Source organism: Condylura cristata, unplaced genomic scaffold (assembly GCF_000260355.1).
Source record: "Condylura cristata isolate star-nosed mole 26May11 unplaced genomic scaffold, ConCri1.0 scaffold00003, whole genome shotgun sequence".
Classification (NCBI taxonomy): domain Eukaryota; kingdom Metazoa; phylum Chordata; class Mammalia; order Eulipotyphla; family Talpidae; genus Condylura; species Condylura cristata.
The window spans coordinates 24236496-24253230 of record NW_004567104.1 but is presented as its reverse complement, the minus strand read 5'-3'; the positions used below and the strand labels follow the sequence as shown (position 1 = coordinate 24253230).

Here is a 16735-nt window from a genome sequence, read left to right as displayed (position 1 = left end):
AAAATAATTACATAACTGCATTAGACCTTTCCGTGAAAGTAGTTTTTGATGAGTTGCAGCAAAGGATGGGACAGTGTAAGAGTATTTGGCAGAGAGAAAGACTAAAACAAGCATACAAAAGCCACCATCTGAAAAAGAGAATTGGATTCCAAGGTGCAAAGGAAGAAAGTCTGACAGCAAACAAGATAATATCCGATGACTTGAAATACTATATACACATAATCTATCCCTTATTGCTGTCTTTAATATAAATGTGTATTATAAACAAAAAGAGAAATAGGACATGTTTGCTAGATAGCCCTTACCAATTCTTTGTGCTTCCTATTTATTTCAACATGAATTTAAAACTTGGATTTTGGGCACATAGCTGTTCAGATTTATCTGAAAACTATTGGTTTTGCCAATCACTGTAGCTAATGTTAAATAGAGCAAACAAAATTAAGTGCTCAACCTCACTGCAGACCACACAAACTGATTTATTTTTGGACAATTGAGATCTAAAGGCTCTTATAATTACTGAAAGGTAACATTCAAATAAGTAAAAAAGTCAAAGCTATAGAAAAATAAAAATTTAAATATGTATTATTAAAGAATTTACCAATTCATCATTTGAGAATTGTCAAACTGTCACCATTGGATCTTGGAAGATCACATTTGTGCAAGCTTCCTTATAAGTAAGATGCACTACAGTAGCAAAATTTGAAAGGCTTTACTTCTGACTGGACCTTCTGAATTTCAGTAAGCATGTGTTCTAATCAAGGTAGGCTTTTCATATCTACAAGACTAATTTCACTCCATGGATAGGAGGTAGTCAGGAGTAAAATGTGAGTTGCCCAAATAAATTAGTGTAACACCTAAACCCTCTGCCTTTATTTTCATCCTATCCATTTCTATCTCTATCATCTGCAAATAATTCATACAAATCAGCAAAATAAAAACAAATATGTCAATCAAGAAATGAGCAAGAGCACTAAATAGACACTTTTCCAAAAAAGACATAGAGATAGCCAGTAAGCACATGAAAATATGCTCATCAGGGTCTCCCTGGTGGTTCCAGGGGTTAAACACAGCCCTGTGAAACTATCCACAGCCACTGCAGCCCGAGTTCCCTCCCAGCCAGGGAGTTAATCCACATGGCAAAGTTGACCTCTCCTGTCACTCCTGTTGCTCCCCTCAGCAGTGTACTTCATCAATCTGCCTGTTCTTCTCCCCACTCTGTCTCTGGTGAATCCTCTCACTTTCCCTGCACCTATGGCCTGTACCCCAGTTCTGTATGTATAAATAAATATATTTTTAAAAAAATAAAGAAAAAGACCAGAAACAACAAGTGGTTGGCAAGGCTGTGAGAAAAGAAATTCTTGCACACTGTCAGTGGGACTGAAGCATGGTCCACTACCTATAGAAAATATATGGAGGTCTCTCAATATCATAAATATTAAAAATATGACCCATCTGAGAAATGCAAAAGCATTTAAATGCCTATATGCGTACCCATGCTTACTACAGCACTGTTTACAATAGTCAAGTTATGGGAAAAACCTGATTATCCAATGACAGTGAATTAGAAAGTTGTGGTATGAATAAAAAATGGAATATTTCTCAGCTATTAAAAAAAAGGGAAATTTTTCCATTTGCAACAATATGATTGGGAACTGGAGGAAATTATGGTATCAGAAGAAAGGAAAATATAGGATGATTGTATTCATATATGAAATACAGAGAAACAAAACAAAGGAAAAGATAAAACTAAATGACCCAAATCCAAGTAGAATTGAATCTACCACAGGGAACAGCTATGGTGTGGGGACCCAATGGATTATGGTGGAGAACTAAGGATGCCTTGTTTGTAGCTGAGGTATGTTAACACACATTTGAAGAAGGTAAACTTACAGCTGTGGATCACATGCATTGTGTTGCTCAACACAAAATTGTAATTCAGCACAAAATAAAATTATCCTAGTTATAAACACACATTTGAAGAAGGTAAACTCATGGCTGTAGATCACATGCTTTGTGTTACTCAACACAAAATTGTAATACAACAAAAAATAAAATTATCCTAGTTATAAAAAGATATTTATCTTTCTCATTATTAATCAATACAGTGATTATTTGACTTATCATTGTAAAGACTATGGCATTCCTAGCATCTTCTTGATGAGTAGATAAAAGGTCAATCAGACACAACAGTTCAGGACAAGCCAAAAAGATGATTGTCTTCATGGTGTCATTTGCAATGTTATTTTTAATTTTAAGAGAATTCTTGGGGGTGAAAGAATAAAGTTATTAAAGTGATAAGGATTTCAGTGTTAGACTTAGTTTTTATCCTACCTCAGGACAGATTTCCTCTCTTCTTTAGATTTTATTGCTTCCCTGTTTTAGTCATGCTTGTTACTGTATATAAGATAAAATTCAAATTGTATATGTTGACTTCATTCAGCCTCTTTCCTAACCTTCCTTTCCACTGTACTAAGAGTAAGATGGTTCATGGCCTGATGAAGCTGAAGGGAGTATATGTGTAAGTGACAGAGATTGGAACCAGAAAGATGAACTAAGAGGTTTAAGTAGTAGTCCTGGAGAGTAATAATACTGAGGGCCTCACCTAACCTACTCATCTGACATTTGAGTGAAGCAACTGTTCAAGGAAACAGTTGTAAGAATCAAACCTGGTCATACCATCAGCAAAGTTGGCTGTAATATTTTACTCTGCAGCTGGATCTGTCAATCAACTATCTTACATTGCAACCTGATGAAATTCTTTCACAGGTCTATCTCCTATTCTATTGAATGGTGTCAAGAAAAAAAAAAATGCTAGATTTCCACCGCCCTTCACTTAGCCACAACTACTTACTCAGTCAAGAGCCAGAAACCTTGAATATTCTCTCCAGAAGTCTCAGTTATGCGGCCTTTCAAATCTTCCATGGCAGTTTCAATAGCCCCTGGCTGTATAAGAAGAGGAAAAATACCTAGTTTAGAGGGGGTTAAACTGTCTTTTTTATTTATTAGTTTGTATATCCCCGCAGCTCCTCCAGAAAGCTGGTCAGAAAAGGTAAAGCCAAGCTGCATTCATATATTTGTTCTTGGCACTGCCTGTTATAGCCTAAGTCTTGAATTCTGGTATTTACTGAGCTGCTTTTTTGGGTGGGACAAAAGTGGCACAAGTATGCCATTTTTCTAATCTCACTGTTACTTTTTCATAGAAATAAAGAGACAACTATTTTCAGAGGACCAATTTTTTTGACCAAAGGGAATTCAAAGAATTTAACAATCTATACATGATTAAGTCCAATCTTCCACTCTTCAAAGAGCACATGACATTAAACATAAAAAAGAAATTCTTTCAATGTTCTCATCATAAATTTCAGCTAATCCAGAAATAAACTTTTTGTCATCTCACTTTCTTTCTTCAGCCCTGAGTAGATCTTCCTACTTATGGGTCTTCCTCTGGTAGATTAACTTTAGTTCTAATAAGAAATACATAGGCTGGGCCCTCCCTGGTGGCGCAGTGGGTTAAAGCACAGCACTGAGAAGCTAAAGCCACTTCTGCATGAGTTTGATCCCTGTCTACCCTAGAGCTGACCCACATGGTGCGGCAGACCTCTCCTGGCCCGCCCACTGCTCCCCTCAGCAGCGTGCTTTGTCGATCTGCCTGTTCTGCTCCCCACTCTGTCTCTGCTGAATCCTCTCGCTGCCCCTGAGCCTCTGGCCTGTACCCCAGTTCTGTATGCACAAATAAATAAATCTTAAAAAATAAATAAATTAATTAATTAATCTTTAAAAAAATACATAGTCTAACTCAGTAATTCTTAAACTTTATTGCTTATCAAATTAACTGAAAGGCAGATTTCTGGGCACTGTAGCCAGAATTTCTGATTCAGCAGGTGTGGGTTAGGATTGAGAATTTGTATTTTTAACAAGTTCTCACATCACAGTGTTGGAATGAAAACCATTGTTAAAAGTAATCATTCCCAACCTTGATTTCTTGTCAAAATCACTAGCAGAGGTTTAAAAATACTCTGATACTGAGGCTACAGACAAAATCATTTATGTGAGAAATTCAGTGAATGGAACTCACATATCAGTATATCAGGACTTTTTAAAGGGTCCCAAATGACTCCAATGTGTAACAAAATTTGAAAACCACTAGAACTCAGAGCTTATTCAATCTAGACCATTTCATGTATAGGTATCAAAACAGGGTCTATTATGAAAAAACATTTTCCAAGTTCATTCAAATAAGAAGTGGCAAAGTCAGAGAACCCAGATCTTATAATTCTTTATTTCAAAACTTTAAGCTGCCCTCATCCTCAACCTTATGCAACTAACCATTAGGTTGCAAAATCTGGTACCTCCTCTTTATAGTCCTGCTTTGTTGCCAGATATTAACATTCTTAATTCTTCCACTCTGAGATCCTTGTCTCACTGAAGGAAATAAGGATGTTATTTTCCTCCCAAAGATGGTATGGTGATAAGATTTGGGTTTGTTTATTTTTTCAATCTATCTTAAAAGGGTTTAAGCATTTTGGCCAGAGTGCATTGGTTAAGAAAAGTCCTATATGTGAATCCATGCATGAAAAACAGGAAAAGAAAGGAGCTGTATCAGTGGAGGGGGAGTAAACAATACGGACCTTCCCCTACATAGGTCTCCCCACATCCTGTGATACACTCTACACAAACCCAGTTCTAGAAAATGGACATGACAAACCCAGAACAGAGTTGAGTGACATGGTTCATATTCCAGATCTATCATGAGTTAATGCTGCAAACTTTAGTCAATTACTTTACTTCACCATTTCTTCATCTGAGTACTCATGTAAGTAATTGAACCAAAGTTTTCTAAGTCAAGTTGATGGTCTAAAGCCTCTAGAAATCTTTAAGAAAAATATGATCACAGCTCCTAAACACCAAACAAGTCAGATTTTATTATTTTAACACATTTCTTGCCGAATCAGACTGTTATTCAATAGACTGCATGATTTCTCACTTTATTATTATCTTTCAGTGCTAGTGAAAAGATTATCAGCGGCATAACATGTCATCCCAGCTGACTGAAACCTGAATGTTATAAAATCAATAAGGTATAGGACAGTGATCAAATATGTCTTGAGCTCTCACTAGCAAAGGAGATCCTGCTGGCAGGACTAACCTACCCAGAGGAGGTTCCCTGTGGTTCCATAACAATCCTCTCTCCCTCCATCCTCAGTTCATGTCCTGTCACCTGACTCCAACAACTCCTCTGGTAAAAGTTTTTCAGAAACTGCTAATTTTTTTAATGACTCATCATGAGTATTTTTCCTGTCTCCTTTCCTGTATTCACATAATTTCTGCCTCAGCTAATATAACACAGTAGTGAAACTAATACTTTTAGAAGAAAAAAAATTTTAAGTGAAATTGGAGAATAGTAAAATAATCCTAAAATAACCATTTTTCTGAATGCTTTTATGCCAGGCATTTTGCCAAAAATATTTGAAGCAAAATAGAGGATTTTTTCAAAAATGTGTCTTCTCCATGAAAAGCAATTGGCAAAATCTATTAAATTGATCTACCTCTTGAATCCCACATTATGCTGCTGTGATTATTCTATAGATACACCTGCATATGTGCAAAATGACATGTGTATGTGTTTTTGCAGCTTTCTTTGTGGAAATAACCCAAATATATATCAATAATAGATTAGTTAGATATATTTTGGGCATATTCATAAAATGGAATATGATAAAGATATCGAAAAGATGAGGACATTTTTACTAATATGGAAACATTTTTAAAATATATAAAGTGAGGGCCCTCCCTGGTGGCACAGCGGGTTAAAGCACAGCACTGAGAATCTGAAGCCACTTCCACATGAGTTCGATTCCCGCCTGCCCCGGAGGTGACCACATGGCGTGGCAGACCTCTCCTGACGCGCCCACTGCTCCCCTTAGCAGTGTACTTCGTCGATCTGTCTGTTCTGCTCCCTGCTCTGTTCCTGGTGAATCCTCTCACCTTCCACATCTCTGGCCTGTGTCCCAGTTCTGTATGAATAAATAAATAAATCTTTAAAAAAATATATCAAGTGAAAGAAAACTATTCAAAATGTAATCATGACACCCTTTATGTAAAAAGAAAGATGATAAAAAAAACATAACTGTAAGAAAAAAAAAACAAACAAATAGAAACATACTTGTGTTTGATTATATATTCCTGAAGGATAGGCTATATAGAAACGAGAGAAGGCTATCTTGAAACTGATCACAGTGATTCCCTGTTGGTTGGGAACTTGATGGATAAGCATTGAAGATGGAGATTTTTACTATCCCTTTAAAACAAAGAGTGCTGAAAATAAAATTATTCTTCTCAGAATGGTTTGGAAGTCTCTGGAGCTCTGTAAATGACCTCACCATCTATGGTTACCAAATACTTTTGCTTTCAATAGAAACATTGATCATGCCTTATGGAATAGTCATTCACTGTACTCCTGGAAAGCTTTTACTCTCCTCTGTTTGTTCTTATCAGTTACTATAATACATTCAGTCATTTCGTGTTGGAAATAAAATAAAATGTATGAACCCTTTGACTTGTATGGTTTATAACTGACTTTCTGTTCAATGTGCAACTCAAGTCATCTTCTCATTTTGTAAAGCAGTGAACTGATCTGTCAGATGAATAAGATTAATGGTAGCAGTTGTTGGGAGATGGCAAAATACTTGGTTACAAGGACAATAAAAGACTTTCTGATCATTCTCATTGTTTACACTAAATCAAAAAGAGAAATTGTGGTACCAGAATTTGGGGATCAATAGCTACTGCATTGAGCAATTAGCTCTTAGATTCTTACAGCTTAAACTAATAGGGAAGTATGTATTTATTCATCATAGATAAACGAAAATGAGACAGTACTGACACTTTTTTTTTTTTAAGATTTATTTATACATACAGAACTGGAGTACAGGCCAGAGGTGCAGGAAAGTAAGAGGATTCACCAGAGACAGAGTGAGGAGCAGAACAGGCCGACTGACGGAGTACACTGCTGAGGGGAGCAGTGGTCAGGAGAGGTCCACCATGCCATGTGGATCACCTCCGGAACAGGTGGGGATGGAACTCATGCTGAAATGGCTTTAACTTCTTTAGTGCTGTGCTTTAACGCACTGTGCCACCAGGGAGGGCCTGGCACTTCTAATTTTTTTTTTTAAAGATTTATTTTATTTGTACATACAGAACTGGGGTACAGGCCAGAGGCTCAGGGGTGGCGAGAGGCTTCACCAGAGACAGAGTGGGGAGCAGAACAGGCAGATCGACGAAGTACACTGCTGAGGGGAGCAGCGGGCGGGTCAGGAGAGGTCTGCCACGCCATGTGGTCACCTCCGGGGCAGGCGGGAATCGAACTCATGCGGAAGTGGCTTTAGCTTTTCAGTGCAGTGCTTTAACCCGCTGCGCCACCAGGGAGGGCCGGCACTTCTAATTTTTAAGAAAAATCACTAGGCGGATATCCTTACTTGCAAGGCATTTTGAAGCTTTCTGTATCCATTCCTGGGTACAATCCTGAGTACATTCCTCCAATAGTCTAGCTCTGAATAGCTTCAGTCATAGCAAACCTACCAAGGACATTTCAAAGGCTTATGTATATATTTCCTCATTTCCATGAGTTAAACTAGCCTGATTACCACACAACCAACACTCATGTCTCCTGCTTATGATTTAATGGGTACTGAATTTCTTCACTAGATAATAAAGGGACCAGTATAGAACAGAATGTTCCTAGGGACTGAGACAAAATGTGATCTCTACTACAGGTGTCATCACGCCCACATAGGGATTGCTTTGTGGTATACACAAAAGGCAAGAATACCAGCATTACGTTTTATGTGACTTGTAAAATTCAAGCTAATTTGCCTTTCCCTGAAAGTGAAGGAAATGCACCTTATTTTATTATTTTTAAGTGTCTGCTCTCAGAAAGAAATATCATCTTTATTATGCCCTTCAAGGAACATTAGTGTAAAGAAAGGCATTGAGAAACCTTTTGCCCAGTGAGATATATAATTTCTAGATCAGAAAGAAGCTCACATAGACAATAAGAATACAACTAATATATTTAGTTGTTCCCAATGTAAGAGCAAGACACAGGGAACCCTATAGTAAGAGAAGAGGGAAAGGGAGAAAGTATGAAAGCCAAATTAGTGTCATGAACGCAATGACATCTTGCTACACAATGGGAAGTCCCAAACCTGCTTATTACAGTCTCGTTGCTCACAATAGAACACAGGCTATAAAAAGGCCAGGGGGAACCATTAATTAAATATTAAAAGATCAAATAGTTTTAGTCCCATTAGTTTGTATGTAATTTACATTCTTAAGTATAAATTTAGAGATAATTCCCCATCCTTAATCGCTTTCAACTTTCTGATAAGGTATCTGCAAATATAGAGCCCTACAGGGAGTTTAAAAATATCTTTCCCCATGCAGATCAAGTATTGTTCCTTTCATAAGAAGTTGCTTTTGAATATCAGTCTCCACAACTAAGTGATTATCATAATATATCTCGAGTTATTAGCCTTGAGGGGTGCTTTTGTTCGGAGGAGTCACTAGGCCCTTTTCAGATATGTCTAAGCAATAATAACAGATGAACTAAAACAGGAAGAAAAGGTTATCCAAGCAGACTGATAGGTAGTGGTTCAGATCTTCAATACTATGACACTTCATTCTTTGTCCTAGGTCAGAAGAAGTGGAGGGTTGATAAGAAGAGCCAGCAAGCTTAGCTTCCAGTACCCATATGATCCCAAAATTGCTGGGTGACCTTGGACAAGTCACATCACCTTTGTGTGCCTCAGGGGTGGGGTTAGATAATATCTAATCCACCTTCTAACTCTAAGCAATAATGTTGCTAAGCTGTCTCAAAATGGTACAGGTTCCATAAGTAAATGAGAAGAAAGCCACACTACTAGAGTCAGTGTATTGATTATAATAAATTTGTTCTGAATTCATTTGTATTTCCATGTCAGTAATAACTTTACATTTGAAACTCAAGTAATTGATCCTTCTTATAGTATTGAGAGCTTGCTTACTCATGGCACTTGACAAACTAAATGTCATCTTGCCAACGCAAGCCAAGGAATAACTTTCTTTTACCAATTAAAATATATAAATAGAAACAACCTAAATAACCAACAAAAGTTTAATTTTAGTACAAGTCCATAGTGGGATGCCACAAAGTTGTTAAAAATGATGTTATGGGAATATTTATTGAAACAGGAGATATTTGGCACATAATCACATTTTTTATGCAATACACTGCACACGTAAGAAAGAAAAGTAAGAAAGAATATGCAGCAAAATGTTTAAGAACATATCCAATATACTGTGGTTAACTTTGAGCAGTGGGATTATGGTAACTTTCATTTTGCTTATTCACATTTTCCAAAGTTCTCAATAATCCAGTTCCTCTGGTACAAGTTAAAAACATTAAAAACATAAAATGCTTGGCCAAGGCATACCCCCATTCAATATTGCAACAAACATACTTTAAGCATTTTTACTCTGAAATAAATTAATTTATTTTTAATTGCTGCTTAGAATCACAGAACTATGAACTGGGAATTTGGAAGTTTTGGTTGTAACATTAGCTTTGCCACTTAGTAGTCTCTTGGGCAAGTCAGTGACCACTAACTGGCAAGACACTGGGCAAACCACAAACCCTCACAGGGATTTAGTGGTCTCTGAAAAAGACTGTTGACTAACTTCTTGGAGCAAAAACTATAATCTGAGGACAGAGAGCATCAACATTGCCAGAGATTTATACAAATGCATTATCTCTGGCCTCCCTCAGACCCAAGTTAGGTTAGCAACTTAACAAGCTCCCCAGGTGGTTTGGTTGCATGATAAAGATTGAGAAGCCCTGGAGTAGACCATCTATATATAGATTGCATTTGTATTCTAAGTATAGTGCTACTGATGAATCTCAGACCTGAATCATTCATAGCCTTTGTCTTATCTAGTTATTCTTTGAGAAAATTACCATTCACCACTAGAAACTTTTTTTTTTAAAGATTTATTTATTTATACATACAGAACTGGGGTACAGGCCAGAGGCTCAGGGGTGGCAAGAGGCTTCACCAGAGACAGAGTGGGGAGCAGAACAGGCAGATCAACGAAGTACACTGCTGAGGGGAGCAGTGGGCGGGTCAGGAGAGGTCTGCCACGTCATGTGGTCACCTCCGGGGCAGGCAGGAATCGAACTCATGTGGACGTGGCTTTAGCTTCTCAGTGCTGTGCTTTAACCTGCTGCACCACCAGGGAGGGCCAGAAACTTTTTTATTGCTATAGGTCCTACACATCTACATTTACATCTCACCCTATAGGTCACAGGTATATTCAAGTCATTCCCAATGGCTAGTAACAGAAATGCAAATGTCGAATTAATAAAAAAGAGAGAGGGGCCTTTCCTGGTAGTGCAACAGGTTAAAGTGCAAAGCTATAAGGCTATCTTCAGCCACTTCCGCAGGAGCTCAATCCCCAGCCAGGGAGATAACCCACATGGCACAGCAGACCTCTCCTGATCTACTAGCTGCTCCTGTCAACAGTGTATTCAGTACATCTGCCTGTTCTACTCCCCACTCTGGTGAATCATCTCACCCTCCCCATTGCACCTCTGGACTGCACCCCAGTTCTTGTATGCATAAATAAATAAATATTTAAAAAATAATAAGATAAAAAATTATAATAACAATGAGACGGCACGTAAGGAATTTTAATAACTGGTCATGAAGTATACAAAGAACTCTTGTAAAGACAGGAAATTTTCTACCCATTATAAAACTGACCTTTTATTCACACTTTGCAGATGAGGAAATAGATGAATACATAGACACACATACATACCCACATTCACTCAGCCATTGTCTCAACTACCAAGCACTACGTTAGCAGATTGCTGTTTACAAAATATAAATATGGATCATCACTGCATTTATTCAAAAATATATGTTTCATTGTAAGTTTCAGTCAAACCAAGTTAGATTTTCTTTATCCACATCTGCTTTAAAGAACATTCAGCATATCCACATGCCAAAAAGAACTCTTTATATTATAGTCTTGATGTGAAGAAGAGTAAATGTTGCATGCTTGGGAATGGCCCTCATAGCTCCTCAAGTGTCCTCAGCTCTGCTTAAGACTCATTAATAAGCTTACAAGGTATTCCTTCCCAAATTCTTGAGAACTTAAGGTTGTTTTCTATACACCTGATGGAAAAGACATTGTTCTTTACATGAATCAGAACCAGTCATTAAAAACCCTTGTAGATGGGCCATGAAATTGATGGTGGAAGTTGGTAGAAAAAACATGGAACTACAGACAGAAAATTCAGATTCAAGCTATAACTCCTCCACTGATAAATACTATGTGACCGGCACTGGTCACATCACACCTCTGAAACGTTAATGTGTTTAGCATTAAAATGTAAGTGAGAAGCAGTTCTCTGGCTACTTCATAGTGTTGCTCCTTTGTTTTATAAAATATGTGTTCACAAATAATAGGTTCATGCAAATAAATAAAGCCACTGTGGTGGTTTTGACTGCATCTACTTAAGTAGACTGGAAGACTGGACTTATATTTTCTAGGATTCCTTTTCCTGTCTACTTACTTAGCATTAGCCATGTGAGACATTTGTGTAAGATTTGAGAGGCACCAAAGTAACATCAGTCATTGTCCTTGATGAAGATGTGTGTGGGCCGCCCATCTCTGTGGCAAGTCCTTTCTCGGTGCTGGTTCCCTACATCACTTAGCAGTGTGGGAGCACCTGGGCCTCCAGCTCACTGTGTTACAGCCACACTCCCTCCTCTGAGTCCCATCCACTAGGCTGGGAAGCTGCACAGCTCAGTAGAGAAAGGTACTAGCTTCTCCTGAAAGTGTGTCACCTTTTCAAGTTTCAATTTAGTGGGGGATATTGTCCCTAGTTTTACCTCATGAATTTCACTTAATCATGGGGAATTCCAGTTTGTCCACAGGATCCAGTTTTTTCATATTTCTTTCACAAGTTTCAATTTTCTGATCTACAGCAACTTCAGATCCTTCACAAGAGGCATAGTCCTTAGTCAATTCTCATAATTGCACCAGTTTCTAGTGATAAATCCCTTATTCTATATCATTCATAGTTATTCTTCTTTCACCAAACTGTGATTGACACATCATGAATACAAAGACCCAAAATCTTTAAAATGTTTTGACTTCTTTCATAGCTGTAGCTCATAACTTAACATTACATATGCAATTAAGTTCACATACTTTGGAAAACAAACCATATGCTCTACATATGCTAGAACACACACAAACATACGCATAGTATAACACCAAATCACCTTGCATGAGTTGCTGAATATACGTGATATGATAGTAAATCTTGATACTCTCTCTCAGACACATGCGCACACATATACTCAGTTGCTCTTATTAAAACTTTACCTTAACCATATGTGTGTGTGTGTATCTATCTACATCTATATAGATAGATAGATAGATAGATCAAAAGCTACCAATCAGAAGTCATTAGCTAAAGCTTTATAAAAAAAAATTCAAACTCTTACCACTACATATTTACGAGATTAAACTGAAATAAATCATCCATCAAATAAATGACTCATGCACACTTGAACTATGAAATGGTCTCTGTTACTCCAGTGCACAAATCCTCATTTTACTCTAAATTGTTGCAGCCTATGATCTAATCATTATTGTATTTCCCATTTGAAATGTTGAAGGATTGAGAAAGACCTCTCAGTAGGAAGCTGAGGTCAGAACAGAGAAAGGTATTAGAAACCAACAAAATGCTCACTACTTGATCCAAATACTAGAACTTTAAAATGATGACTTTTTAAATCTAGATATACCAAACTTATCCACATTAGTCACCCATCCAATAATGACCCTAGTTCCAACGCACAGGGTCAACAGCTCAGCTCCAGGTAGCACTACAAATTTGAGATCTGAAAGTACTTGCTGATAGCAGCATTGCCTAGCAGAAAATGCCCACACTCCGATAGCAGCATCCCATCGGAGACGACTGAGGTTCAGCTCATTCTCAGCCAATCTTTCCAATTCATCATTCATGTCTGTACAAACATAGAAGTACACACTCTAGGCTCCTAGATTAATATCCTAGTTGTTCTGCTCCTCTCTCTATAGAGCCTTAATACATTAGGGCTCCCTCCTGGTGGCACAATGAGTTAAAGCAAAGCCCTGAGAGACTAGCCACAGCCGCTTCAGCATGAGTTCCATCTCCAGACAAGGAGGTGATGCACATGGCACAGCAGACCTTTCGTATCTCCTGCTGCTCCCCTCAGCAGTGTCTTTCACTCCATATGTCTGTTCTGCTCCCTAGCCTGTCTCTGGTGAATCCTCTCACCACCCCTGCACCTCTTGCCTGTACCCCATTCTGTTTGCAGCAACAAATACATCCTAAAAAAAAAAATACTTTAAAGTTGGTTTAGCATGAACAAAGGATTAAGGAATCAAAGATCATGGAGTCCAGAGGAGGTGTTTCTCCTTGATATTATCTGGTGAACAAAAACAGACCTTTAACTTCTCTGAAATTCAGATTATTCACCTGTAAAATGGGGCTGGACAGTTACTGTCACTATTATATGAGATAATAAATGTGAAACATATGATAAAATGTGATATGTAGGAGGATATTAATTTTTAGCATTTAAGTACTTAAGAACATCAAGGAGTTTATCATTTTACCCGTGTAACGAAGTATTTCCGTGAGATGTAAGGCTGATGATAAGGATTGGGATAAAGTGTTGATCTGATCTCACTTGGCTGCCTTGAAGTAGACCTTGATGGTACTGGGTCCTTGCCTAAGTCTCCATCCTCCATGGACAGCTGATCAGTCTCAGATGGTTGGTCATCTCCCTCTTGCTTCAGAGACACAGGCTGGAATCCTTCAAAGCTCCCAATTGATGACATTTCTTTAGCCTAAAAACATGGGAGAAATAAGCTTATTATTATTATTAATTTTTAAAGTAGTTGCCTGTGTCCTAGTCACAGTGAAATAGGCTACTGTGAGCAAATGATATGCATACAACTGACAGAGCCTCCATGTAAACTACAGAGGCACCAAGGATGTAGTCCAGTTACAGATTCCACAGTGTGGCAGGGAGCACTGCAGGCTAATTTTCAGGGAGAGAACCAGAGCCCCTCTGGACTCTGTACAAAAGGAGGCTGCAAGTCCCATCTTTAATTCCAGAGACCAGCCAAGAACAAGGAAGAGCAGGAAGAAAAAAAATATCAGATAATTTCTTTTTAAGATTTCAGAGCATTTTTGTTTAAAAACGCACCAGCCTGTAAGTCTATTTAAGAGTTAAACGCAATCTAAATTTATCTTCCTATGTGCTTTTTGGGTAGCAATAGGGCACAAAGTATTAGAACTGAGGATAATTTTTAGGTAAAACATAATGGTTCTAAAAATCTGTCTTAAGGAAGTGATATAGACAGATGACCAAGTGTTAAAAATGCAGCAAGTTGTCAATAACATTTAATAACAAAAAATGCAGCTTAATATCTAATAGCTAAATATTGTGCATAATATAACCACATTATCAAATATCTATGTTCAAAAAGTATATAGTGAGATTAAGTATACATCAGTAAGGACTTGGCTAAATAATGCACATGCATTAAAAATGCCATTGAGGCCCTCCCTAGTGGCACAGCAGGTTAAAGCACAGCACTAAGAAGCTGGAGCTGCTTCAACATGAGTTCGATCCCTGCCTACCCTGGAGGAGATCCACATGGCGAGGCTGACCTCTCCTGACCTACCCGCTGCTCCCCTCAGCAGTGTACTTCACCAGTCATCCTGTTCTGCTCTCCACTCTGTCTCTGGTGAACCCTCTCACCGCCCCTGTACCACTACCCAGTTCTGTATACATAAATAAATAAATATTTTTTAAAAATGCCAGTGACTGCCCTCCCTGGTGGCGCAACCAGTTAAAGCACACCACTGAGAAGCTAAAGCCACTTCTGCATGAGTTCAATTCACGCCTGCCCTGGAGGCGACCACATGGCATGGCAGACCTCTCCTGACCCAGCAGTGTACTTCGTCAATCTGCCTGTTCTGCTCCACACTCTGTCTCTGGTGAAGCCCAGTTCTGTATGCGCAAATAAATAAATCTTTAAAAAAATGCCAGTGAATATTTTTTATGATGTCCAAAGTACACTGTTTTCTATAGAAAAGTCAATTATAAAATGACTGATGAATAATGCTATTTACATTTGTTAAAATTTCAGAAGAATAAGAAGGAAGGAAAGAAGGGAAGGAAGAATTCTTGGACTTCCATATATATATACATGGAATATAAAATATATGTACATGCACATTTATATATATATATATACACACGGATGATATACCAGCTATTATAAAAACAGATTGGACAGTAAATAAAATATTAACAATGGCTATTTCTGGATGATAGCTATGGTGATTTTCATTTTCTGGTTTCTTAAGGATCTGGATGCTTACAATGATCAAATAGATATTTTAAAATCAATATAACAAGAAACATTTCTTTTTGGTAAGTATAAAACAAACAAAACAAGAGACACATAGTAGTTTAAACAGAAGTGTCCTTCAGTTAGGTAGTCATTTCCAAGCTGGGACAGAGAGCCATTCTTGGAGCAAGGTCATGGCTAATGCTGGGTGAAAAGAATATTTCACAGCAATTTCACTCTGAACTGTGGGCAGGGAGTGCTGTTGTACTCCTAGGATCACCTTGGTGTTCTTCATCAGACAGAGATATTTCCATGCAATTTCCTACACATTTATGAAACACCAGAAAGTGAAAAAGAGCTCTTCTCCCCAGCAAGCTTACTTTTTTTTTTTTAGTTAGAATTAATGAGAATATTCAAGGGAGGTAAGGATAGTATGATCATATCATTTATTGCTTAAACCTGGACATTTATGAATTGTTGATAATTAAGTCAACATGATAGGAGAAACTTGGAATTATCTCAGGCAAAATGGACACATATAGCCACCGTGAATGTGAATGTGGGAGAAGACACAGCTGGTTAGAACTCACAGATGAAAAGCCCTTTGCAGTGCATATTACAGGTTGTCATTTATTGCTTAAACCTGGACATTTATTAATTGCTGATAATTAAGTCAACATGATAGGAGAAACTGGGAATTATCTCAGGCAAAATGGACACATTTAGTCACCCTGAGGAATTTGAGTGTGGGAGAAGACACAGCTGGTTAGAACTCACAAATGAAAAGCCCTTTGCAGTGCATATTACAGGTTGTCTCATCCCATTCCCCAGCAGCCCTAGAAGGATGACATCACTGCCAACTCTCTGGGCTTCAAAGTTGGGTGGATTTACCCAGGCACAGCTGGAGAGTGATAGCTGCACTTGAACTCCCACCCATCACTCAACCACTTGTAGAGTGGCTCATAGGTGTCCACATGGTGTTGCCCCTTATAACAGGAAGGGCTTTGCTGAGTTTTCAAGTAATGGCTTAAAAGTGAGGTATACAAAAGTCAGAGAATGGTCTGTGAAAAATATGAGATACACAGAGGAAATTGTGTGTGTTATATGTGGTGTGTGAAATGTGGTGTGTGTGTGTGTGTCTGAGAGAAAGAAAGAGAGAGAGAGAAAGAGAGAGAAGAGCATGTTGGCCTCCCTAGAAGCTATATGCTCTGTTTCTGTGGGTCTGCCTCCTCTCCCTCAGTGGGTGTTGGAAGTAAGTCATTTCTAGAGTTCC

At 38.1% G+C, this 16735-nt stretch overlaps 1 protein-coding gene across 1 annotated transcript in view; it reads right to left on the bottom strand.

Moving 5' to 3' along the window:
- TPRG1 (tumor protein p63 regulated 1) overlaps positions 1-13938 on the bottom strand; it is a 107807-nt gene extending 93869 nt beyond the window's left edge. Inside the window, exons 1-2 of the mRNA XM_004675089.1 lie at positions 13714-13938; positions 2852-2943 (exon numbers count right to left, since the gene is read on the bottom strand). Of these exons, the coding sequence (XP_004675146.1) occupies positions 2852-2943; positions 13714-13938 (317 nt within the window). The remainder of the gene's footprint in view (positions 1-2851; positions 2944-13713) is intronic.
- Between the last annotated feature and the right edge of the window lie 2797 nt (positions 13939-16735).